The sequence below is a fragment of the Amaranthus tricolor genome, chromosome 12, assembly GCF_026212465.1.
Source record: "Amaranthus tricolor cultivar Red isolate AtriRed21 chromosome 12, ASM2621246v1, whole genome shotgun sequence".
Lineage (NCBI taxonomy): Eukaryota > Viridiplantae > Streptophyta > Magnoliopsida > Caryophyllales > Amaranthaceae > Amaranthus > Amaranthus tricolor.
The window spans coordinates 5,693,872-5,721,812 of NC_080058.1; the positions used below are offsets into that span (position 1 = coordinate 5,693,872).

General features: G+C 34.2%; 1 protein-coding gene across 2 annotated transcripts; it reads left to right on the forward strand.

The window, feature by feature from the left end:
- The first annotated feature begins 310 nt into the window (after positions 1–310).
- On the forward strand, positions 311–27,835 carry LOC130828312 (phosphatidylserine decarboxylase proenzyme 2-like). 2 transcript variants are annotated; one of them, XM_057694227.1, is made up of 21 exons: positions 311–574; positions 1,681–1,760; positions 5,013–5,037; positions 6,842–6,901; positions 8,039–8,107; positions 8,349–8,438; positions 8,509–8,559; positions 10,011–10,094; positions 10,220–10,311; positions 12,944–13,099; positions 13,334–13,418; positions 14,707–14,818; positions 15,978–16,078; positions 17,148–17,195; positions 22,416–22,562; positions 23,446–23,541; positions 23,633–23,707; positions 24,523–24,612; positions 25,134–25,220; positions 25,315–25,365; positions 27,068–27,835. In XM_057694227.1, the coding sequence occupies exons 1-21, from the start codon at positions 398–400 to the stop codon at positions 27,176–27,178; spliced, it is 1,887 nt and encodes a 628-aa protein (XP_057550210.1). In that variant the 5' UTR covers positions 311–397; the 3' UTR covers positions 27,179–27,835. The 2 variants fall into 2 exon arrangements, with proteins under 2 accessions (XP_057550210.1, XP_057550211.1); XM_057694228.1 differs by lacking the exons at positions 311–574; positions 1,681–1,760; positions 5,013–5,037 and adding an exon at positions 5,064–5,367.
- Positions 27,836–27,941: the final 106 nt, after the last annotated feature.

Here is a 27,941-nt window from a genome sequence, read left to right on the forward strand (position 1 = left end):
AAAGAAGATAGTTTTCTACAATTTTTTTAAAACAATAGTTTTTTTTTTAAATTAAGATATTTACTAAAGAAAGAAATTGGGTGGACTCTTGAAAGTCGTCTTTAAAAAAGTCGGTCTCTCATCACTTTAATTGTGCAATTTCTTTTTTCACATTTATCATGCATATATTCAATAATGTGTTTAATTTAAAATTATAAAAAAATTTATATTAATAAAATTTATATTAAAATAAATTAATAAATATTTCCAACAATATTTTAACTTATAAATTAAAATTCCTCCAAATTACGCTACCTTACCCACATTGGACCGGCCGTTGACTATTTAAGTAGTACAAAAGATCATTCTCTGCTGTCTACTGCCATTGTCTGAATCTTTATTCTTCTACCATTGGAGAATGGGTAGTGGAAGTTCCAAAAATGGTTCACCTTCAACTTCTCGAAGGGCTAGGCTTCGTCAAAAGCTTAAGCGTATTGTTCATCGTGGAAATCGTTCCAATCATTTTTCTTCCGATGTTTATAAGTTGATTACTGCCGAGGATTTTGCTGGAATTGTTCTTCTCAATCTCATCTCTGTCTGTTCTTTTCTCCTTTCCTTTTTAATTTTTTGGTTTTTTTGTTTCTTCATTTATGGATAATGATAATTTAGAGCTATTAGTTGTTTTGGTTGCTGGGAGTACTTAATCCGTTGATCGTATAGTTAGTATGAGTAGACGAGTGAAATTCTTTGGTGGGTTTACTTTGTTTTGTACAAATTCTTTGGTGTTCTATGAACAATTTATTGGATAATTAGGTTTAATTGCTTAGTACTGATGAATCTAATCTAGTCACATTTCTGCTATTGATGTCCGAGTGCAGGTGAAAGGTAGTTATTCTCCATTTTCGGCGTTTTTTTAGTGTTCGTTTGAAATTGATGAAATAGAAAAGTGGTAGAAAGCAAAAAAGTTTTTCTCATAATGGTAGAAAAAAAAAAAATCAAGTTTTGGTTGACAAAAGAATGATTTCAAGTTCCCTTTCTTCAAAATGGGGAGGAAAGTAAATTTTATTTTGAAGTAATTTTTGATTCTTTTTCAATCCCTATCTTTGAGACTGAGTACTGGAAGCCTGATATTTCCTTTTTTTCCCTTGCCAAGAAAAGGCCTAAAGTGGAGACAATCTATCAGTATTTATTAAAGTAAATGGAGAGAATTCACCTTCTGTAGAAACAATAAAGGCAGTAAGACTGTTACTATCTATGCCTTTTTTCTTTTCATAAATGGTGAAAAGTAGTTCTTGCATGCACTTTTCATCTATACCAAATTACCAATTATGACTTAGGCATTACCTAAGAGAAGAGTAAGCCCTTCGGTTGCTTTTAGTGAGAAAAGATTTGGGAATTGTAAACGTACAAGGAAACTGTGATGAAGAGGGTGTAAGTTTTTAGTGAACGACGAATAAAGTGGACACTGGCTTGAAACACTATACTACTAATTCATAGCCTTCTATTCATCTCCCTAGAATTACTATGTAGATGTACAGAATGGTAATTCTTGGGGAGATGCTTAAAATGTCAGGAGTCACAATGGTGTACTTCATCCTATGGTGAAAGTTTGCTACTATAGTATATGAACACTGGGGATGATTTTAGATTTTATCTTTTGATTGTAGCCTAAAGAAAGAGTTTAATGTCATAGTTTTGCAGGCAAAGATGACATTTAAGGACAAATGGTTGGCTTGCGTTTCACTTGGAGAACAAACATTCAGAACAAACATCACTGAGAAGTTAGTATTCTTCTGCTACACATTAAAATTTCGTAATGCATGTTTTTTATTATTCCAATTTCTGTTTGCTTGTTGCTTTATGCATTATACTAGTTCCGTTATATAGTTTATTGATTTGTTTGTTTATCAAAGTCAAAGAACTTGTTGTGCAAGTATAGTTGGATACTTGGATTTGTGGGTGAGCTAATTTGAAAAGTTTAAATCACTTTCTAGTTAGAATTTTACTATGCTTGATGGTTTGGTATGTATATTGGAGAAAGTATTTAGTTTGTCCACGGTAGTTTGGTTGAGTCACCTACAGAACTTTGTATTTAGAACTATTATGTTGGTGGGAAGATGGCTGTAATATTGTTTCTTGAACTTGATATCATTTGGTATGATAGGTTTCTGCATTTGACAAATGACTATTAGACTGCCATTTGTTATTTAGCAACAAAATTACTAAATTATATGATTTCTTTAATTCATGAAAAAAAATAAATTAAACCAATGAATTCTTTTAAAACAATAAATATAATAATAAAATTAATATGATATTTGGTAACAGTATAAATAGCAGAATTAATAATATTTTTTTTAAAAAAAAAATGAGTAGTACTTGTAAAATTATGTCTTTGCAAATAATTTGTTAATACATAATTTCACATAATAAATAAGTAACACATAAATCCTCATGGGATCTTAGAGCGATGGACATTGAAAATTACCTTTTGAAGCATATCAATTTAACGCAAGGATTTAACATCTATAATAACTATTTCTTATGACATCTATATCTCTTAAGGAGTGTTAAGTTAACCCAAATTTTGTTTCATATAAACATTTTTTGCGACATCTACATCGATGACCACAATTTTTGGTAAAGTTGTTAGTGTAGAATATGAAGATGCAAAATACGTTGTTTTTTCTAAGGTTGAAAATAATAGAGAATTTGATGATTGATGATAGAATATGAGGGTCATATTTATAGTTGAGGGTTTGAGCTGATTTTAAATTTAAAAATATAAAGATTGAATTTAGATTTAAAGATATAATTTAAATGTAACCAACTCAAAACTGATTCAAAATTTTCAATTTGAAATCTAATTTTGAAAATCAAATTGAACTTTAAATTTTTAAATTTAAATAATTAAAAATATAATTTCTAAATATCTTTCTATAGTATATTTATGGGTATTACATCTATTCCCTCTTAAAATGAAAGTTCGTCCACAAACTTTTAGGTCATAAACCACCCCCTTAAAAGACAAAAATAATCAATAATCTTGTGTTATTACACTTCACTTTCCTTAAAAGAAAGTTTGCCCTCGAACTTCAACAAGAATACTCGTGAAGAACCAAAACAAATAATTAATTTGAATACATCAGACTAAACTTATTATCTTATCTTTTACACTTACTCTGCTTCTCTCAATTTTCACCACTTTCCATATTAGTTTGTCCCACTCATTTTGCACCCTTTTCTTTTTTGGTAATGGTCCTACACTCTTTCTTTAATCTCATTCATAAACTTATTATCTCTCTCAATCTTAACCGCCCATATCTATCATCCACTTGTTTTTTGTCTTATTCTCCAACTCAATCCCTCTTTCCATAAAATTTTACCCAAAAAGGTTTGGGTGCATTCTCATAGGGATGGAGTGAGTAATGCTTTATCCTCAAAACTCAAAACACATATTCTAAGAATCAAGATTTACCAAAAATCATTTGTGATAACCTTTTAATTCATCTTAACCTAATTCTCCAGAGTTTAAACCTAAGCTTCTGATACCACTTTGTAACACCCTTAAAAGTTGAATCTCTAATTTGAAAATCACATTTGAACTTCAAATCTTCAATTTCAAATAATTGAAAATATAATTTCTAAATATTTTTCGGTAAAATTTATAGATATTACATCTATTCCCCCTTAAAATAAAAGTTCGTTCTCGAAATTTAAGGTCATATACCCTTAACGCCCAAAATTATTGATCTTCTTTTATTATTACATAAATCCACCTCTGGATTATTCATGAATAATCCCACTTTTATTGGTGGTGTCGGCTGAAAATGCACCCGTGTGACCTTGCCCATGTTATTTTGACCCTTTCCTCTTGTTTAGGTTGCAATGTTAGAAATTTGGTTGGGCATTTATGTTTACTTTAAAAAACCATTTCCCCTAAACAACAAACTTTGATCTCCTAAATTCACCCTAAAAGCCTCTTCATAAATAAGTGCCCAGCTTCGCAGCGAACAAGTGATTGCCATTATTTTTTGTACCGAGCAATATTTTTGCTTTCTGGAGTAGTCGGTTGAAACACAACAAGCTTCTAGCTAAGCTCTTTCAGTTTGATTGAGTTAAGCATGAAGCGATTACTATGTTACTGGGATGAGGGTTGTAGGGAGGTCATTCATGGATGTTAAGAGGTGGGTTGGGGTGGTTGCTGTGGAGGGGCATGTGTGGGGGTTTTAAGTCATCAATCAAAAGTCACGGGAGTGGACTTTTATATGTTGGTCAACACATATTTAACAGTCAAATGTATCCATCACTTGGTAGTTTTTTTGACAAACAAATGAATTTTAGTTGGTAGTTATTGAAAAATGTTTTTCCAAAAGGTAATTTTTGATAAAAATGTGTTTTTGTTGGTAGTTTGTGACGATTTTTCCAAATGGAAATATTATGATATTTCCCAAGGTGAACATGAAGAAATAGAGTGAGTTTTTAAAAATTTCTTGTAATGTTCTAGCAAAATAAAGTGTCATAACTATGTTCAAGAGTTGAGGATTCAACACAAGTGTTGAGATGAAATGAAGAGTTCAAGTAGCATAATATTTAAGATAGGATTGTAATTCCCACCATTTGTAACAATCTAGGTCTCTCTCTTTTTTGTCTTATGGGTTACTCCTTATCTTAGGTTTGCTAAAATGCTCCATGGTTTAAAATCTTCATGAAAATTGGTGGAGATATTTTTCATTTTTCAGAAATAAAACCTTAAGTGTATTATGTTAATACTTTTACACATTAATTGTCCTTTTCTCTGTTGCCACAATCCTAAGGAAAGTAAAATTGTTGCTAGATTTCACCTTTTTATCATTGATTTTTTTTTGTTTGAGAGATGTTGACTACTCCAAGCATGGTAAAATACTATTGATAATAGCTGTGTAGATTTTCTATACTATAAAATGCAATCCTTTATAGACTTGACTTCCTTTTCATTTGAAAATAATATTAAATCCTTTATTTTCTTTTTTGTCATGTTTTATTTCGTGCAGCACAGATGAGCCTGTTTGGAATTCAGTAAGTTGCTTTAGATTGTCTTACTTTTCTACTTCTTCTGTATTTCTTGGTGATGCCTTCATTTTCTGTTAAATCTTTTGAATGTGAGGTATGGCTAAACAATGTATTTCAAAATGATTGGCAAGATTTTTGTTCTTTTGATTATCAGTTATCAATTGGAGTCTAAATACTATTTTCTTACTCCCTTCGATCTTTTTTGTTCGCATTGGAACATCCTGGTCCATTGGGATGGGTTACCTGAGTCTGAGGCAAACTGGGAGGATTATGCCAAGATGATTACTCTATTTCCTAATGAACACCTTGAGGACAAGGTGCAACTTTTGGCAGCAGGTATGGTCACACCAGAGAAGAAATTGCTGACGTATAAGCGACGTAACAAATTGGCTAAATAAGTGGGTGGGAACAAAGTTGTTACTTGTTTAGCCTGCTGGCATAAGGAAAAACTAATTCTGTTGGATGTAACTATTTCTGTTATAAGATCATTTTGTAATCAGGGTCTTAACCTTGATATATATAAATAGGATATGTAATAATGTCAGGAAGTCAATGAGAAATAGTATGTACTGGGAGGTTATAGAATTCTTTCAGTCTCTTTTTTTTTTTTTCTTTTGTTCTTGCTATGTCTTCTTAATTTTTCAGCCAAACTCTATCTATCACACAAGGTTAAGATGGAAACAACTTTGTTAGTAGAAGGGTAAGATTGTGTACCTTGAAGTGAACCCCTAACCCACCTCGTTGGAAGCTGATTATAAAATTGGGGTAATGTCATGGTCTAATGGAATGTTGCTTTGGTTGGTGTGCATGTTTAGCATCTTTGACTATTCTTTTCCAGATTGCCTTGAATCCAATTTTTGAATCCACTTACCCTTTTGCTTCTATTAAATCTCATGTCCCAAACATGCATTTTTGATTCGATTGCATGTTTAAGAATGTCACTGTCAAATAAAGATCGAAACATTGTCTTTTTTTATTGTGCCCACTTTTATTATTGTAATTTTCCAGTATGTGTATTGTGACTGTACCTTTTAAACGTTCCTTGTTATCTCTAATCTGTGCAGTCATGGTCTCAAATGATTGCTACTACTGATTGTAACAGTATATATCCCATAGCAGAAGAATTATACTGTCAGTGACTTGGTGTTTATAGTCTCACGTCTCATGCAAGTCTAAGATGTTATAGAACCTTATGATAATTTTTTTAATCTTTTTTTCGTTACTTATTTGGAATTGATGCTGATGGGAAATTGTAACACCCCGGCCTGATGGACCACTGGTGACTACTCATGAAGACTGTAGACTGACCCCACTGACCAACACAAGTTTTTCCAGCGCACTTTGGCCTCACTCATACGCACCCGGGAAAACTTTCCAGGAGGTCACCCAACCTAAGATTGCTCCCCACCAAACACGCTTAACTGTGGAGTTTTTAACAAATGGGCTCCCTAGAAAAGAAGATGCACCTTGTTAATATGAGTTGTCTATCAATCCTTTTTCAAGCTAAATCTGAGTATCACAAAAATTCCTACGAACAAGGTTGAGTAGCTGTTAAGGACAATTGTGTTACTTTTCAAAACTTCTCTAAATTTTTGTTTAATCTTGGACGTGCTTTAGAACACTGCTATATTTTTGCTTCTTTGTTACTAATGAAAATCTTTTATGAACATGGTTGTGCTACATAATTGGGTTTTCTATTTCAAATTTTCTTTGTCAATAAAATCAATTTTCTTCTTGTAATGAAGATCCCTTACCTCTGTCTTACTCATTTCTAATAATAATGTCAATGGCTATCTGTTTATATCTGCAGGAGAAGAAACTTCTTCTAGAGAGCAATGGCCCTCATATTGCAAGAATATCTGTCTATGAGGTTTGATTGTTTTCTGCTTGTGTTTTATAAAGTCTTTATAGTAATCTCTGTATGCATTAAACTGACACTGATTCTCTATAAAGAATGTGTTGACAAGGCATATCAAGTATTTTATAGCACCATGAAACGTTTAGCTTTTTGAGTCAGTAAAATCTGATGAATATTAGATTATAGAGGTAACCAGCCCTACCAGTTCTTAAAAATTTGAAAGATACTATGGAATCTATGGTTTTAAATAATTACTAATGTATATATATGAGTAAGCTTCATAAAAAAAGTGTGAATTCTTTCCTAAAATTGCCAGTGGTAATTTCTGTATGTTGTTACATATCCTTGAATTCTTAAGATAAAATTTTAGCTAGAGGAGACCAGAAATGTCGTGAAATCAAGAAATACAAGTAAGGAACCCTCTGGTGTAGAGAGGGTCAAGCTAGGAAGTCCCCATGAGCACCACGCCACCCCGCCACCCCCCCCCCCCCCCCCAAAAAAAAAAAAAAAAAACCCTGTGTGGCTGGGGATGCTATATCTTGACCGAATTTTGAAATAGGAGTGGCCATATGTCAATTGACATTATTCATCTATTAGAGCCTTAGAGGTTTAGACAGTCTAACATCCCATTTTGATTTTGTTTATTATAAAGCAAAAGTTAAAGAATAGTAACCTGAAATTATGAAAAAGGTATTTCAGTGTATTGTTCGAAGTATGAATTCACTCTGAATCCAACAATGGCCTGATAGAATTCAGTTCACAAAACACGATGGTGATGCTGCTAGTATGTACCTGTTTATGTTGTAATTAATTATGTGAATATCTGTATAGCAACATTCTATAAGATGCGTCTCAATTACATAGAAAACCCTGTTATAGCTATTGATTGCACTTCAAACCAATTAGATTGACCAGATACTCATTTGGGAAGTATTAGGTTGATTTTCATCACCTTCAGTTACTTATCATAATTGGTGCATGATTCTTCTCTACAAGACGAATTCCTATAATAGGTGTATACTACTATTTTCTCTTATGTAAAAATTCAAAACATACAATTTTTTTAATCTTTCTGGTGTATGAGTAGATTATTTCGCAAGTTTTTGATAATTTATTTGTTAACGCATATATTTCTTATGTTTGTCGCAGACCAACTTGTTGAAGAAGAACAATCTCATAGGTTACTGTGAGGTTGATCTGATGTTGTTTTTAACTGAGGTGAGTAATCTAATTACTTTCTCTACTACCATCTCCACATATTATTTTAATTATTCAAATTGGAAACTTCAAATCATATAAATCTCTTTTACAAATAGATGGAGCATGTTATTCTTGTTGATCGTTATTGACTTTCTGTCTAATATTTAAATTTTGAGTTTCCTTAGAATATCGAGGAGACAAAATCTAACAGTGCAATGTTTGCATATCACAATTTGAAATATAATATTTTATGTTGCAGGACTCAGATTCTGATGTAGTTGAAGTTGATCTTTTGGATCCATCCAAAACTGATGTGGTTGGGAAACTATCTTTCTCGTGCTTTGTTGAGGTGTGTATTACATATGTTTTATTTTATTTTTCAGTGGCTTCTTCCCATTTTAATATGGTTAGTTTTGTAGGATCCAGAAGAAACAGAAAAGGACTTTGCTCGTCGCATTTTATCTGTAGTGGTAAGCCCCACCTTCCTGCATTTATCTGGGAAATTTTGTATGTGAGGTTGTTGTGCTATTGAACATTGGAAAAACCTGTGTTCTAATGTTGCATGCTATTTTCTTGAGATTTACGAGAAAGGGGGAGGTTTAGAGATACTTAATTTTTTTAATACCTTACATACAGAATTGTCAAATTGGGATTTTGGTTCAGTCTTTCCATCTTCAGGATGTTCAGGAATTAGTATCCATACAGGTTGAAGTCATATTAGGACCACTTCAGGTTGTTCTTAGTGTGATTTCGTTTTTGATAGGCCAATTGACAAGTTGACAACAACTATTATTGCATTAGTCATTTGGATCTTATGCCCAAAAGGATGTGTTCTGCCACGAGGACAAAGATATAATCCCTATGAGTCAATCTCTTGAATCTTTCTTTTCCACCCTTCTCTATCCAATAGTCTATGACTCCAGAGAGCCTATTATTAGCATGTTTGCCCCTTCATCCAAAATTCTAGATCCATTTATCCTCTGATGTGCAGTGTCCTTGCTGTTTGCTTCTCATCATCTATTTTGGTAACACAGTGATAAGGCTATGATTGGTCATTGCCATGGAATAAGAACGTTATGTAACCTGCTTGAGAGATGCCATAACTTTAAATCCTATTATATAGTTTCACGGTCAAAACGTTGTGTTGAGCGTTACGTAGCGTGAAATGCCCGTTTTCTCACCGTTACAATGATATTTCACCTTTACAACATTATCTGTCTCACTGTAAAACCCATTATATTTAATTATTAAGATCACTTAAATTATAGTTACTCAAAATTTTAGTTGCTAAAAAAAAATCATTAACTGATAAACTAATTAATTATACACAAAACGTTCCTCATATAGTGCAATTATAATAGCTATGGGCATATTATTGCATGCTAATAGTAGTTCAACAACAAAAATGCAATTATAAGTTCAAAATTGTCGTTATAGCCATTTTCCATGACACCGCAACCGTTCCTGTAAATGCGATTTTTTACTGTGGTCATTGCAGTGATGTTTTCTGGATACATGCTCTAGTGGTCAGAGTCATTTTCATTACTAGTTTTATAGAAGATTCTAAAATATAAGGTTGGACTAGTTTTCCTACTTGAGGATCTTTAGCATTTTATGTAAATCTTTGATGGCATTCATGGTTAGGAACTTTGGCAGTGGAACGTTGCAGCTGTAAACTTTTAATACTTGAGGAATTGCATGATAAAATTGATACGTTATGCTTTGGATATGTGATAAGCTTTGCCATTGTTCTTCTTTGATACTTTGCTTATATTGAAATCTGAAAGCATTGGACTATTGTTATACAACTATTTTGTTTCTTTTTCTTTTGAATTTATCAGAAGTCTCATGAAAATTCAATTTCCCATCATCTATTGTTTGCAATACTTCTGCTGAGGTTTGATACTTTGGTATTTCATAGGATTATAATGATGATGGCAAACTTTGTTTTTCGGAATTCTCTGCGTTAATCGATGCATTTGGCAATCAAGTGGCGGCTGCGAAGGTCTGGCATATATTTCCTTTTCTGTTTTCGTGCCTTATGTGGCAAGTATTCTGTCAGGAATAGAATGTTGGGTTATATCTGTTTTGATTTTACTAAGGAACTGTATTTTAATCCATTCATTACAGAAAGAAGATCTCTTCAAAGATGCAGATAAAAATGGGGATGGTGCTGTCAGCATTGATGAATTGGCTGCACTACTTGCTTTTCATCAAGAAAAGTACGAAAAGTTCATACTGGGCAATATAGATATCCAATGGGATCCTGTCTTAGTTTCCTGATTTAATTTGCATATTTTCCTCAGATATGGGCTTATACATGAAAGATGGTTTTTTCCCTCTGTATTGTGGTTTTATGTTCTTGTTTTCTGTAAGTGCCTTGAACTTTATATTTTTGTGGTAACAAATTGTGAGATCATCCTAGAAGTATTATTGATGGTAATGTTAGACCAAATATTCTATGCTTATGTTGAGCTTATGCCATATATTGTGAGTCCAACCCAAAAATGGAAATATAATAAGTACATTATTGCAGACATACACGAGACATGTGAATTGAGACCATTAATCAGGATAAGAAACTATTAATTATGCACTGCTGAATAAATCTTCAATGTAAGCATTCAAGAATTTGATTCTATCATACATTAGGATGAGGATTTTTAATTGATTAATTAAGTCGGAGGAAATTGGCTCTCACATCATAGACGACTAGTTTGATGAGGTTTTTCATTGTTTATTACTGGTCTAGGTGGATTGTTTTCTCGTGAGATTCACGCTGGCTCATTTTAATCCGAGGTAATTTTAGTATTGTTCTCGTTCAAGTTTAGAGTACGATTATCTGACAAAATGAGAGAGAAAAATGTTTACATTGGTTTATTCATGTACAAAGAAGACCGAAAATGCATTAGTTAGAAAAGTGGAAGGTTGGAACTTTAGGAGTATAGCAAAGGAAGAGGTCGGCCCAAGAAGTCTTGGCTAACGGGATTGAATAATGGCAAGATATTAGGATTTGCTAGAGCTTTGACAATAGATTAGAAAATAATGAATATGAGAGGATTATATATGTAGATGATCAATGCAATTGATTTTCTTCATTGTAGATTAGTATTAGATAACGACGAATAAATTATAGTTTTTGTTAGCTATTCTCTAGTGTTAATTTGTTATGGTGCATGTAGGCTATAGCCGACAGAATATTTTTGGGATTAGGAATTTGGCATTGTTGTTGTTCACTACGGATAGTACATAGATTTAATTAGACTGCTTTCACTCGGATTAATGTAACTTGCAAGTGCGATGGAATAGTTACAAGCTTAGTATTTATTTGAAAGCAAATAATTAATGCTCGCATACATTGCTTGTTATAGGTGATCTCATATCAGTTGAATGAAGTCACAAATAAAAACTAATTTGTTTAGGATATTGTTGTCCTTGCTTTTACTGTAGAGGGTTCCTTTGAAGGTAGTGGCTTAGGTAGTAACACAAAGAATGCGAATGTAAGGGAAGGAACAACGAGATAGTAGTGCGTATGGTGGGTTTGTTTGTTGTGTGTTGGTGATATTGGGTGAGATGTAAGTTAAAAATTTTTGGGAGATAAGAGAAGTGACGAGGGAGACAATTGTTATTTTTGACCCATGGTTTCCACAAGGGAATTCGTACATTAGGATAAGGATAATTGGTGAATAGACTAGGGTTGTGTAGAATTATTGGAAGCAAGAAGAGTTAAAAAAGTACAAGGATTCACAGCTAGGATGGCGGAGACAACTAGGGATTTTGACATGGTTGCTAACTTGGTACTTCCTATGAAGGGTATTGAAACATTAGGAGCACAAGAATGGGTGAGGATAATTGGTTTCATAAACTTGTGAAAAAAAAAAAAAAAAAAGCTACTAGAATTCTAGTCCCTAGAGAGGAATTAGAGAGTAAAACCAACAAGGACACGGAAATTTTAATCTTGAGGAAGAGGTGAAGCTTTGATAGATAGTCTATTCTAGAATAGTCCATTAGATTGAGAAATCTATAATATTTGAATTGTACTTGATTTGTGTAAGGCTAGATATTTGGCAATTGGACCTTGTTCTTCTTTAAGTACTCTTTGCCCATAAATAATATTGGTTCTCAATTTAGAAGCAAAAGAAGAAAGAAAATGTCTTTTCCCTTCCATTATTGTGAGCCAGATGGCCACTGTATTTGATCGGCAAAATAAAATTAATGCGTGTGAGGTTATGTGTGAATTAGAAAATTCTAGTAACCTTCATTGCATTATTCCTTTAGATTGGATAAACTTTAGCTGTGTGCAATGGAATCTCTCAGAGAGAGTTGGTGACTGCTTGTAGTTTCATGTTTGCCAATGGAACTTCATCTAATTCGAAGATTCATAGAGGATGTTTGGAGAAAATCATAGTAAGTTTTGAAGTTGTTTTTTCTATTATGCGAATTTCTTAGAACTATTCTTGTATGTTTGGAATTGTTGAGAAGGCATTAAGGAAGATACAATGTTGAAGCTTGGGGGACTTAAATAGAGGGTGAGGAAGGCCAAAGAAGATTTGGAGGGAAAAGAGTGGAAAAGAATATGAAGAATCTAGACTTACTGATTGAGATGGTAAAAACTGGAAATAGAGAAGATTGGAAATTTGGAATTGATATATTGGTTATGTAGCCAACCTTAATCTTTTGGGATTAAAGATCTGACATTGTTGTTGTATTCCTGTCTTTTCAGGTGTATTTCGTATATGCTTGTTTGTAGAAGTGTTGCATTCTGTATCTTGGGCATTTATGGTTTCTCTTATGGCTTTATGACTAAGTTCGCAAATTAACTTGTTAATTATTTATTTTGTTTCTGATTTTCAGGGAACCACTTATTAACTGTTGTCCTGTCTGTGGTGAAATTCTCGATACTTCCAATTGGGTTGGTAGTATGGTTCATATGAGTTTGTGTTTCAATGATGGTACTGGAAACAACATCATGAGTGGGGGTTTCTTAACTGATAAGCAGGCATCGCATGGGTAAGAATATCTTAGTGATGCATGATTTCTAGCTCATAAAATTCTTATTTCCGCAACAAAATCCTTCCCTAGATCAGCTTCAGTAATGTGTTGGTTTTTCAACTGCTGTGCAGCTGGGAAATTTCACTCTGGTGTTTTTCTATTTAGTTCTTATGCACGCAAAGTGCAGACTGCTGTATGATATAAAGTCTTCTATTAATACTAATTTTATTGTATTTGATTTGATTGATTTAGATGGCTACTTAAAATGAGTGAGTGGGCTCAATACTCTTCTTATGGCATTGGCTTACATTCAGGCTCAAAGGCTGGACACATTCTGGTATGGATTCCTTGATATATTATTTCACTCAATACAAACGCGCTAATTAGTTGGTCATAGTTTGTGAATGTAAGTTTTTCGATGTATTGCTTTTAGAGCTGCGCATTCGGTTATTTTTTCAGATCTATGGTGGTTGCAATTTGTTTATTTTGAGGTTCATGTTGGTGGAATCTCAAGTCTAATTTGAAGTTAATTCCAGTCAAAGTAAGCTACAATTAGAGCATTGTGCGTCATGATCGATTAACAAACTTGTCGGTAAGGTTCAAATTTGGCTCGGTTGCAGATGCAATCGGGAAAGGTTCAATTTTTAGGTTTACGTTTATTGTTTAACTTGGTTGAACATAAAAGTTGATCAGCACTTGACAAGAGGTTCAAAGCAGGTTTCTTTTCTTTCGCACCAAGTTTAAATACGAGTTAGTGAACACTTTTGCTTTAAGTTTAAGACAAATGAATTAGTCATAATTAGATAAGTCAAAATTAAGTTAGTATAAGGATGGGTTGTCTTTTTTACTTTATAAATACGTTGGATTCATTTCCACTCATGTTGGTTAATAGTTGGGTTCATTAAAATCCTATCAGGGATTTCAAACTTTAGTTCAATTAAACTTTTAGTCATTTTAACTCATTTCAATTATATTACTTGTGTTGGAGGTTCATTTCAGTCAATTCCATTTTAGTCAATTATTCAATTCGGTTGTCTTTCAATTCAAATATCCCCAATTTCGGGTCAGCATTCGGGTCGGTTGAGCATCATATCAGTTTGAATAATTCGACTCAAATAACGTTTTTGCCTTTTCGGTTAATTCTTACGTCACGAACAATCAGCTTGTGGGTTCAAATTAGGGCCGAATCTATTTTCCATAGCTCTAGTTGCTTTGTGACTTTCAGATGTTAATTTAACCTTGATCACGTGATACTCATGACGCTTGTTTTTCTCTCTTTATTGTAGAATCTTTTTGACCAAGCTATTAGTTAATCTGACTTCCCGTTGACTTTTAATTACCCCTTCTTTACCAAATTTTTAGGATTTCACATTGCCATTCCATTGCGTAACCTAATTTAGTTTTCATTTCACATTGCCCCCTTCTTATGTAACATTTAATGAAGTCACTTGAGGATTTTGTAGAGTATCTAATGAGTAGACTTACTCTTTAGAATAAATAGTCTCGTGTCCTTGATAGGAAGTCTGTGAACATACGTTCATTTCTCTAGCATATCTTTTAATCTATTGAAATATGAGTTTTCCACTTCTTTTTATTTACTATTGATGAATAGTTTCTTTATGTAGGTTTTTGATCGTACATCAAAAATGCTGGTGGAAGAACTAATTTCTGGGAAGATTCTTTTGTCGATGAGAGCCTTATATCAAGCTAAAGTAGGGCTTTACTTTCTTGAAAAAGGTAAAATCAATCAGTTAGACTGATTCTCTGCTCAGTCTCCCAAAAGTGTATGGGTTAGTCAATCTTTGTGTGGATGTCTTTATTCAGACAGCTTTTGTTGAATTTTGAATAGGGTGACTAATTTTGCCATTATGTAATGATCTGACATGTCGTCTTTCATGAATATCAAAGAGCTGTGAAGTTTTTTCCTTCAATCTTCATAAGTGTATTTATAGTTCCATAGGAAAAAATGAATGTTTTAATCGCTTTGCTAAGTGGATATATGTAGGCTTATCTCTTATTGTAAGGGTATGAAACTCCTTGGTCTCATGTGTCTCCTTTTATATTTGTTGGGGTTCCCGACTTGAAGTTTGAATCCTACTTGATAGCCGTGTGATCTACAATATTGATGGGAATAACATGACCTCCCATTCCACACATAGGTTCCTGAAAATGAAATTAGAAGCTGCATCCTTATAGATTGTGTGTTGTAGACTTGGAACATCTTATGTTCTCTCGTAAATCCTCATGGAAGTTGGCACTAAGTGGATGGGGTTCTAGAAGGTTTGCTTCAAGGTTGATTTGAGTTTGCCTAACTGGCTTAAACTCTAGGCTTTCATGATGTGTAGTATTTTCTATAGCTTGTTTATAAAAGCATTTCTATTAAGATTAGTTCATGGTAATTATTATGAATTGAATTTCATGATTTTTTCAACCTACTTATTGATGAGGTTACATTTATTTTGTGATGCCCGTTTGGTTGGACTTAGCATCCTTCAGACGCAAGTTAATGTTCTTTTATTGTACTTTTTGCAATTTAAGTTAAATTTATGTTTTGTCTATGTCTCTTTTATGTGAAAATTTTAATTGCTGTTAGGCGTTGTCTACAATTTGCTAACAAATCACAATCAAGCACTAGAGAGAGCGTGACGTCAAGTACATTTTCTTTTTCTGCAGTATGGAAAGTTTTAATGTATTGCTCACTTTGTCATACCATGCTGTTCTGTGAATTTGTACCATTCTGTTTAGTCAAGAAAATGTCAAAATTTTTCGCATTGTAATTCTTTTTTATATCCATTATATCATATACTAACCACTAGGCTATATTTCTATTACTATGATTTAATGATTGCATTATTTATTTCCATTGTATTTTATTATTCAAATGATTGTGGTGCAGGAGGCAAGGAAATTTTGCAGCGTCTCTCTGAAAAGCAGGGGGAAACAATGGAGTTGCCTGATTCTGTAGAAGAGATACCAAAATTTATCGAAACTTTCAAGGCATGATTCTTATCCCTCTATTGCTTATTTGTAAGATTTTACAATTGATTATTCTTTTTGTGGAGGTTTGGGGGGGGGGGGGGGGGGGGGGGGTTGTTGGTGGAATTATTCTGTCCATATTCCTTTTGATAAAACTGTTTGTAAATTGACAACTGAGGGTAGAGTATAGGCTACAGAGTAAGAGGATACACTATACAGGCTACAGAATCTTAAGCTGTTTGAATACCTTTGAGTCAGACCGATTGAATAGTATTGTTCAATAATGAAGCTGAGATGGTTGTTTTGTCCCACAACAAACCACATGAAAGAGAATCTCCAGTAAGAGAAGTAATTTCCACTCCTATAGTCCTATCATACACTAATAGCCAATTTATTGTATTAAACAACTTTTCTTTGGCATCAAAAACATATTCTTTTCCTTCGCCCCCTTCAAACACATTATTGGAATTCACGACCTATTCCTGGATATTTACTGGACAAATCAAAGACGCAACAAGCAAAGCAAAAAACAACCTCCAAATATAAGTTGTCTTCTCATAAGAAAAACATGTGAACAAGTCTCGTTGTTAACTCCCTTTCCTGGAATTATTCTGCATTTGGCTCAATGTCATACTGAATTCTTGGTTCCCTTTTTTGTTTTCTATTGGTAATAACGAAATATATTAAAAAGAAAACAAAGGGTTGTTGACCTGTCGACGGCAACTCAAGCCCTTATAAGCTATTTCCCTTGCAAAATGGCATCTCTAATGTAAATTATTTTGCTCTCAAGTGAAAAATAAATTTACATTAAAGTAGAACAATGGCTACTTCATATAGTTTATATATCCCTCTGTCATCTTCTCATGTGCATTGCTTGTTATTAAGAGGAAATAAGTACTTTATCCTCTTTTATATTTAACAAATTAGGCCAATAGGGTAATGTAGGAAGATCCACTAATCCGTGATAATTAATAAGTCTGTTATTGATCTTTTTATAATCTGCATTATGCTTCTTATCCTGTTTCCTTTTTTAATCCGAATTTGTTTTATAGGCAGTGCTAATATAAGATTCATGTATGTTATCTTGCAGGATCAGCTGAACTTATCTGAAGTGAAATACCCTTTGGATCACTTTAAGGTAAGGATGCTTTCAAGAAAACGTATGTTCTTTGTGAACTTTATGTGATGCCTCTATCATAAATTTCTTTGAAGCTTGACGTAGAATTTACAACTACAATAAGAGCCTTAATCCCTTAAAATTGAGGTCCACTCCATAAACCAATACTCTCTTTGTCCCTAAAGGATTGTCACACTTTTCACTTTAGTCCATTCCTTTAACTTGCAACATTTCTATTTTAGTTAGTGTCTCCACCACTTTAATTCTAATCCACACATCTCTCATTTTCTTTCACTTCTAATCCTACCCAAACAATTTAGTGTTCTGGTCTCCACCAATTTCTTTATACTTGTGCCAGTTGTTGGTGTTGCAATTTCTTAGGGACGAAAGGGAGCATATCAATTCCAATGGTTGTTCACATGGATTCTTTTTCTCCAATCATTATGATTTTCTACCATCTCAATTTGTAACTCTAGATCCGTTATATCCTTTTTCACTCTTGTTCTCTTAGTCATTTCCGGTCTTCCTTGTCAACTTTAAGTTTTCCGAGTTTCAACTTTCTATTTTCCTTGTTGGTTTGCTAATACCCCGTCTTTGCATATGTCAAAACCATCTTAAACTAGTCTCTTTCATCTTTTCTTCAATATTTGCAACTCCTAAACCCTTTCTTATATCTTCATTTCGAATTTTATCCCTCAAAGTATGCCCACTCATCCATTAAATCATCCTCATTTCCGCTACTTTCATCTTCCTACATTGATCCTCGCTAAAAGCCCTACATTCTTGTCCGGTCTAATGGTCGTTTGATAAAAACTTGCCCTTTAGCGGGCACACCTCGATCACATAATATTTCAGTGGCCGCTCTCCATTTTTGCCACTCATACTTAATTCTATGGGTCACATCTTGATGGATATCCCCACAACTCTGAAATATGGACCCAAGGTATTTGAAGCATCTACTCGGAGCAATTTTTCTCATTCTAGCTTAGTAGTGCCTCTCGCTGTGTCGTTTGTGCTAAATACTAAAGTTACACTCCAAGTATTCTTGTAGAATGCATTTAGAATGCATTTAGAATGCTTTCTGAAATTAATAGTGCAGCAGAAATTTAATGATTGGAATCTGCAGCCACTTTTGAGTTGTGGGATCTTGACCTTAATGCATCTTATATTATCTAATGATCCTTACACCTGATGCAAGCAGCATCAATAGGATCAATAGGATCTTAGGAATTTAGAAAGTTCTTTTATGAATGTAACAGCTTGAAAGATGTGTGTGGACTGGTACTTTTGATGTAGTTTATACTTTTGAGTATCTTACAGGGTTAATAGGTTTACTTCAAGGCTTGATGAGCATTTTTGGAATTTGTAGATGCAGTAAGCATTATTTCATCTTGTTAGGAGTATCGTTCAATGGAATATGGTCATTAGGAGTATTCTTCAATTAAAGAATTCCTCTTTATTTTAATTTTGTTGAGTAGATTGGGACTGGGAACTTCATCATTTTTCACTTGATTAGTATTAGTGACATCATTTTGGTGTCTAGTTGAATCTAAGTCATTTATTTATGCATCTAATATTGGAGATTGCCATCATGGAAATAAGGTTAGTTTCATGTTTTTTTAGCTTAGTTAGACCAGTAGTTGCAGATTTGTGTAATGACGCAGGATTCTTGAATGATTTTAAGCTCATATGTTAATGCTTTCCTTCTAATGTGCTTGAGGTAGAAGCTGGGTAAGAAAGCTAGGTTCTGTAGGCAGTCACACTCTTTAGCCCTTAATACATATTGAAGTTGCATCAGGCAACATCTTTTGGAGCAATCTGCACTCTCTGTCTCTTACAGCTCAGACGGGCTTTGTTATGTTTCTAAAATCTGAGCGAGCAACTATATTGTTTTGTATTTTTCTGAAATCCATAGTGTTGAGAATTTCAATTTTTGGAAAAGTGATGCCTCTTCTTCCAAATGAGTGAAGATACCCAAGGGGCATCTTGTTATCCAGCTGGTTGCTTTTCGTCTAGGTGCGTTGGATCCATGGAATAAAAATGAGGTTCCTCTGTTCAATGATGACAGTTTTATAACGGGTTTTGAGCTTAATGTTTTGTGAAACACCGTCATGTAACCTGTGATCATAGTGTAAAAATGCGGTAACGGTCGTGATTGCGGTAATGAAACGGTGATGCACGGGTGTGATGCAGTTATTGTAACACCTAAATATCGGTCGAATCCTAACACCGTCATATATATATATATATATAGGTTGCTCCTAGTCCCGAATTAATCTAGAGACCACTCACCACTCAATACAAGTATTTGAACTTGGGAAAAGTCATTTCTTATTTAGATCTATTTGGAGGATTTCAGTATGGAGATTCCTGAAGAGAAATTTTTTTAAAATCTTTTTATAGTGCAAGGAAAAGGGCATTCATTTGGGTCAGACTATTAAAAAATCTCTTATACATACAAATATTGAATTTAGAAGGCATAGTGCAAGGAAAAGGACATTAAATGTCTTAAGAGTTGTAAAGCTATGAATTAATTTCCTCTTATACATATAAGTATTTAATTTGGAAGGTAGGTTATGAGCTAGGAAACACGGACACGGCACCTCACTGGCGTGTCCCGTGTCGGACACGTGTCGGACACGGACACGCGAAAATCCGTGTCCGACACGCCAAATGAAGTGTCCAATATTTTAATATTTTTTCGGACACGTGGACACGGCAAGGACACGCGACGGACACGGCAAGGACACGTGTGTTGTTTTTATTTAATCTTGTTTTTGAGGTTTGCTGCCAATGCCATTGCTGGCTGCTGCCAGGCTAATTGGCTAGTGTGAACTGGGAAGAGCTAGTAGCCCATACCTTCTGAAATGCTATTTCAAGGCTGCTTCTTTTCATAACTCTTATTTTTTCCCAAATATTTAAATACTCCTGTTGTTTATTTGGTACTTATTTAAATGTTATGTGAGTTATATATTTTTGAAGTGTTTATTTACAAATATCAAATGAAAGATTGTAAAATTATCTTTAATTTGATATATTTATTATATTACCATTTACGTGTCCCCGTATCCGCCATTTTTAAGTTAGCGTTTTCCCGTACCCGTGTCGTGTCCGTGTCCGTGTCCGTGTCCGTTTTAGTGCAACCTAGGTTATGAGTTCTAGCAATATGACAAATTTTACGTTTTGAATAATGAATTTCAATAGTTTGGATAAATGTCTCTGAGAATTTGAAAGTTATGAAATTGGTAATATTATATTTGTGATGTTTTGAAATAATTCTCGAGTTATGCTATAAATAATAAATATTGGTATTAGGCACATATATTTGTCTTAAAGTTATCTAAAAAAACATTTAAGTTACAGGATTCTAGTAGCTACGCATATAGTCAGGAGTTAAAAGATATGTGTTAATGTTAATGGTGACTTGAGTGCACAATCAAGTCATGCACATAGAGATGGTATCTCTTGGGAGGTTTAATGGGTGATTAAGTGTGTGACTTAATGTGGTGATTAAGTTGATGTTCAATGCTTAGTGTAATGGGTATATTGATGAAGACACTTAAATGCAAGAATTAAGAGGCATGATGAATGATGATTAATGAAGGAATGCAAGAGGTTGTAGATGCCTTGAACGAGGCATCCAAGAAGTGCATATTGCCTGGAACGAGCTCGAGAATTAGAAGCAGTCAGAGTACACTACAAAGCTGTGCTCGAACGAGCGGGGGAGATGCTTGAACGAGCACATAGCAGGTCATGAACAGAAGCTGCTGTATGAGGCAGCTCGAAAGAGCACATGAGTGCCTCGAACGAGCACATGCTCAGTGGGCAGCTTTGGATCCTTTTTCTTCGTCTGTTCATGTTTTAAAGGCCGTTTAATATGTTATTAAATCTAGCTTTTAATGTGCATCCTCATCAATGTATTATCCTCTTCAAATAGGATGCTCATATGCCATTGTAAATTATCCACAAAATACACCCCAAGCCAAACACTAGCCTAATCTCTTCTCTATTGTAATTCTCCACATTTGAGAGTTCTTTGAACTCCTTTGATAATATAAGAGATACTACACACCGGGGGACGTAGCCTTAATTGGGTGAACCTCGTTGAATTTTTTGTGTCGTTTTATTGCATTGTTATCTCCTACAAACATCAATATTATTGATAGTGTAATTTGTTTGTCACAAGACTTCATACATTCGATCTTGGTGATATTAGAGATTGAAACACGTCGTTTGTTCTCTAATATAGCGTCGTTTTTCAATATGCAAAGTGCAAAAACAAATTCGCATCACAATATTACAATCGTATTGTAAACGTTTTTCAATTTGACGGGAGCAAAATATAGGCAGCATTGACCGCCAAATCGGTTTCACGACTATTACTGTGATCGTGACCGAAATAGCTTTTTTGCACTATGGGCATACCCATTTATGTGTGATGAAGGTGCAATGTTAGTCTTATTTATATAAAGTTGATGATGTTTGCTATCATTGGTCAGTCGGAAACAACCTCTTCCTTTTATGAGGGTAAAGTAGCGTATATTCAATCCCCAAACCCCACCAACCACTTAATGGCATTGAGTTAATGATAATGGGGTCTTTGTACAAGTTGATCAAAGTTGTGATCTTTATTATTTCATCTGTCTCCCTCTTCCTTGAACGAAGCATTCTGAATGTGAAGAACATCATTGTACTACTACTATGGATCTGTGCCTTTCATTCAGGCTGACTATCCTATTTCTTTGATGCAAAATTACACTATAGTTTTTGCTAAAATTGAATTCTGCCCCCTGTTTTTTTTCTTTTATCATTGCATCTTCATGTACCTGGCCCCATATTGGGATAAAAGCTTTGTTATTGTTGAATTGTTGCTCCTTTATGTCTGAAAATTTCCTAGTGGAGTTATCTGCTCTTGGTAATGGATCCTTTTTCCGTATAGAATGTTAATGGGCTCTATAGTTGGAAACGATTGTGAGAAATTTTCTTAAGTCTGTTTTCTTTGGCACTCAATTTCTGTCTTTGTTATATTTACTTAAATGACTGAAGTGTTCTTTGCAGAGAACGTTTTGCATATTCTCTTTTAGAGAACACAACTCAATTTTGAACACAATCTTTCTTTGTATCTAATTTAAGCATAGTCGATATATGATGAAGTTATTTTTGGGGCCTGGTTTTGCAACATGTACTTGGTTTAACAAGTATGTCACCTCATCAATTGACTTCTTAGTTCTGATTGTGCAGACGTTTAATGAATTTTTCATTAGGGAACTTAAGCCTGGTGCAAGACCCATTGCTTTCATGGATCGTGATGATGTTGCAGTATGCGCCGCTGATTCTCGTTTAATGGCTTTTAGAAATGTTGAAGAGAGCACCAGATTGTGGATTAAGGTATTTTTCACCATTTAGGTATTGGAAGTAGAAAACATTGTTTGTGAAGTGTTGTATCTATGGAACTTGATTTCCTAATTGTTTTAGTTCCGTATATACAAATGACATGTTCAAGAAAACTTCCAAATACCTGTTCATTGTTATACTTGGTGAAGGAAAGTTGTGGTTGTTGTCAATTTATATGTATATGCCTTAGAATATTCTGTACATGAAAAAGGACTTGCCCAGCTTTGTTTTATTTTCCATTTAACTAAAATTTGCAGTATCGCCACCATCTTGTTTTATTTAAGCATTTGAAATTTGCAAATTTGATAATTCATAGTGATCACGCCTTCCTTGCCAGATGTCATCTTTACTCAATGAAAATATAGTTGTGAAATCTTGTTAGATTTATCTTAATGTAAATTTCAATATGTCAGCCTCTTAATATTTTTTTGTTAAGGCATTGATAATCGGAGATAATGGTTTAGGACATGCATTGACAAGCGTAAAAGGAGAAACATTGTGACGGGAAAAATGGATGAAATACTCTATATTGTACAATATGTTGATTCACTATAGCTCTAGGACTCTTTAGACATCATCATTATAATTTTTAAGTGTTTGGCACTTTATTGTTCTATTTCCCTATTGAACTTTGAGAAGAACACATAACTGGGCAGATATCAATAGTGTCGCACAAGCTGTCTAAATACTTTTCGTAAAGATGGTCTGATTCAAAGATTTTCTGCAAGTTTTATAGGGAAAATTGAACTATAAAAAAGTGTTTGTATTGTTTCTAATCAATGCGACTGAGGTTTAAATAAATAGGCGTTTCAGTAGTATGTAGTTTTCTGTTTGATTTAGAAGCATGAGAAGAAGTTGATTTAGTTTCATTATGCAGGGTCGAAAATTCTCTATTCAAGGATTATTGGGAAATGATGTTTCTACTGATTCTTTCATTGGTGGAGAACTAGTGATATTTCGGTTGGCTCCTCAGGTAACTGATACAATTTATTACGGGATTAAATTCAACAGTCAGCATTTTTGGCCACAATTGTTCCAACTCTATAATCTCACTATGATGTCAGGATTATCATCGTTTTCATTTACCAGTATCGGGGACAATTGAGCGCTTTGTTCATATACCTGGATGCTTATATACTGTATGAATTTATTCACATTGCTATTCATTCAGGGAAAAATTATCCTGAATAATTCCACTATTCGTTCTTCCGCCGTGAATAATCTCACATTTGGATTATTTTTAAACAATTCAACCTTTGCAAATCATTTGCTCGTGGCATACCCTTGTAAAGATGGAAAAAAAAAAGAATAAAAAAGAGGCAACCCTTTCCCAACCCTCCCTTCATTTTAGGTCACCTCCACCACCATTGCTTAGCCCCTCTCCCCCCCTCACCGGCAATCTCCCCCACCCCCTCAACCATCATCACCATAACTTTCCACCACCTTAGGAACAAACCACCCCTTCACCTCCCCATCCCTGTCATGCTGCCAACACCCGGGACCATTGCGTACTGCATGTAGACCAAATTTTCTACAACCCATACTATGTTACCTTCTGTGCCACCTCCAACATCTGCATCTGTCGGGAGGCTTAGTTGTGGAAAGGTGGCACGGTGGGGGAGGTGGCTGGGCAAAGGGGTAGGGGTGGGGGCTGGGTGGCGTTGGAGGTGAGGTAGGGTGGTGGAAGAGTTAGGGGACTGGGATGTTTTTTTCCTTTTTAAATTTTATTTTTTGTAAAAAATAACCTAAAGGGTTTCAAGGTATTTCACGAGTAAATGTGTTGCAAAGGTTGGATTATTAAAAGATAATCCAAAGGTGGGATTGTATATAGCGTATAAGCGAAGGGTGGGATTATTCAGGACAATTTTTCCTTTATTCAATCATCATGCTAGAATCTTAGTTTCTTCTCTTATAATTTTTATTATTTTATATTTCTGTTTTCTTTTGGGGACAGGTTAACCCGATTGCTGTAAATAGCAATTGTAACGTCTTTACAGAGAATAAGAGAGTTGTCTCCATCATTTCAACTGCAAATTTTGGAAAGGTTTGTTGCTTAAATTAAACATGGTTAGGCTGCAGTATTTGGATTCTTTGAAACCAGTATTCAAGTTGCTGGATTTTGTTTACGTGCGACTTCTTCAATCCTAGCGGTCCATACTCTATGCTGTCATTATTGCTTTTAATATATGGCATACCATCAATTATTTCTTTGGCCCTTCTCTTCCTTGTGTGTAGACCCATATGACAACAACCTACTGTAAGCAAAGTTGACTATTTTAGTAAATTTCATTGCTAAGTAAATCTTAGCTTTGATTGAGGATACACATTTGATTCACAAAGGCATAAATAATTAACATTCGAATTCCACTTATATGTCTTCACAACTGTTTAATTTGAATTCGGCCTTTGCACTTTAACAACTGATAGTCACGATGAAGCTTTCTTGGGTAGCTATTAGTATTTCTGATTGTTTATTTCTGGATATTTAAGGCCAGTCACTGTAGCTTTTCCACTTCCCTTGGAAAGCTCAAGTTCTTCTATCTAGTATTTACAGTCTAGTTGCAGGTGGCTTTTGTTGCTATTGGAGCAACAATGGTTGGAAGTATTACATTTACTAAAAAGGAGGGTGACTATGTTCAGAAGGGTGATGAGGTTGGAATTCCTGAAATGTACTGCTGTGTCGTTTTTGTTCTTCATTATCTATTCCTCCCTTTTCCATGACAACTGCTGTATACTAATGTTGCAGTTTGGATATTTCTCATTTGGTGGAAGCACTGTAATATGTGTCTTTGAGAAGGTAATTTCTGTACGAATTACAGTCCATAATATATGATCTAAGGAGGCAATATTTTTGGCACTTTTGTGTGTAAGCTGATCTAATTTTTTTCAAGTAAGATCTTTATTCTAGCATTAGTTTAGCTGTAAACTCGGCTCTGTTGCGTAGTCAGGTTACTAAGTTAATGACATGATTGTCCTCGTTGAAGTTGAATCAAAAGATTTACGTTTATCACAAAATTTGAAAAAAATCAAATTTGCCATGTTTGTCATATCCTCATTTGAGCTTTTAACATATTTTTATTATTGGGCATCAACTATCACACTCTTACAATGCTAAGAATTCGTGCTTCTAATTGAAATTCTGGAATACTAGGGTTTTATGACATAATGTTTTATCATACTTCAAAGCTTTTTGCAGAAAATTGATTTGACCACTTTTTATATCAATCATTTTGTAAATGAAACAATAGACACCCACCGCAGCAAGAAAGTCGTAGAAGTGCTGTGCAAAGTTAGGATAAAAAGAAACTGTAACCTGTAAGGTGTGCTAGGTGGCCTGTTATGCAGCTCACAACTCATTTCTATTGCGATCCCTATGAAGTTGTGTGGCTATATTTTCTTGAGAGATTCTGCATCATACAAAAACTTGAGCAACTCTTGAATGAGTCCAGCTCATGGTGATACAGGTCTAAAGTGGCTCTTTTAAACAACTATAAGTGGGTGTTTTGATATCCAAAGTGTCAATTTAAAAATCCAAATAACGTGTTAAACATTAAATAACTGAAAGTGATTATTTTAAGCACGAAAGTGGATGTATACTCATTTGACAAGTATTTTGTTGGGGTATTTAGTCCAATTTAAGATTGTCTCATGGTAAGACTATATTAAATGGGAATTTGTGTAGATACTTCATGAGCTTAAATCATGATTTGTCAAGTATTTTGTTGGTAATGGAATTTTTTAATAATGAAAATTTTCGTGTGAACTTGTCTGGTTGATTGAGCCACATGAAGCATAGTTTTTCAAAGATCTTTATCTGCATTTGAGATGTATACTCATTTGACATTAGACCTTATTATTCTGGAGTTTTCTTATCAATACTCACATGTCAGATTTGTGATTGGTGTTGGCATACATCAGGGGCACGTCGTTTTTATATCTTCAAACTGGATACGGTTCTTGAAACTTAAATTGAGTTTTGTTTCTTTTGTCTATTATTCATTACTTCGGGATTTTTCTTGAGGCTTGCATTTAATGAAGAACATCTTTTTATAACTTGTTTTTTTCTCTCTGACATCATTTGAACTTCTGTTTTGTACTCTTAACTCACGATCTTATGTTGAACTGTTTTCACATTCGCTAACCGGCCATCTTTAGAATTTTACGCTAGCTATTTTGTAATTTGGTATAATTTACATGCCAAATTTTTTCATCATTAATAATTGTTATACCAACAGGAAACCAGGCTTTAGTTGAGAGTACTTTGTAACTGAAACAAGAGATGAGGGGAGCTTTTCAGCTACTTAACAATATTTCTCTCTTGTTTCTCCATTTGTGTATCATTTATTTGAGAGATGACTTTTCTGGTCCAGCACATGCTTGTTAGAACTAGCGATAGCCTTATCGAAACTGCAAGGAATCGTTGCATGCACAATTGCACTTGTTTTAGGCTTTTAGCAACCGACGGCTGAATTCCTTTATTATTGTTTTTTATTTTTCAGAATGTGATAGAATTGGATGAGGATCTCCTAGACAATAGTAGTCGCTCGCTTGAGACTTTGGTTCGAATGGGAATGACACTAGGTGTATCCACCAAAAGAGACTTGCATTGATGACATCAACTATCACTAATTTCCTGCTTCATATTCGAGTGGTACTTCATAAACCTAATAACAATGTTGTGTATTGCATCTCTCTGTCACCTCTCATTCTTTAGCATGTTGCATCTATCTGATCAAAATCCACAATCAACACTATCTTTTCGTGTTTGTGATTCTATACGATTGACTAGATCGGCATCTTTGAAATCCTGTCTGTTGGGGCTTGATTGCCATATGTATGAAGAAAAGGTTCTGGGTTGGTAGGCTTGCATGATGCATCCCATTTGTTGATGATATTGTTGCCAGGCTATACACCATATTTAAAAAACAAACATATTTCTCATCGTCATTTTTCCTTGTCCTTTGCTGAACCCAAAAAGGAAGAAAAACTGACGGTTATTCCATGAACCTGCCGTTCATATGAGTTCTATGAGAGAACTCTTGAAATTGAGATTATTTTTTGTTCATAGAGATCCGCTGAGATTGTCAGCCGATGCCATTCTCAAGGGATCTCTGCGCTTTGGTCTTGCCATGCTCAATCGAGCCAATGTGAAAGGTATTGTGGAAGTTTTAATTTTTTCTACCAACACTTTGACAATGTGATTATTATCTTATTTTTAAAGAAATTTGTTCATAATAGGATACAACTTATATATGTTGACATGGTAACTATATGTCCGGTGGCATGGTGTATTTCTAGTGCAATTTTTCGAAATTTGATAGAACATTTATTTTCATTTCAAATTTTTTTCCTTTTAATTATAGGATTGACTAA

Coding starts and splice junctions, on each gene's coding strand:
- LOC130828312 (XM_057694227.1), top strand. CDS start 398: ATGGGTAGTGGAAGTTCCAAAAATGGTTCACCTTCAACTTCTCGAAGG. Junction 6,902..8,038: donor CAAGAATATCTGTCTATGAG/GTTTGATTGTTT, acceptor TGTTTGTCGCAG/ACCAACTTGTTGAAGAAGAA. Junction 10,095..10,219: donor ATCAAGTGGCGGCTGCGAAG/GTCTGGCATATA, acceptor CATTCATTACAG/AAAGAAGATCTCTTCAAAGA.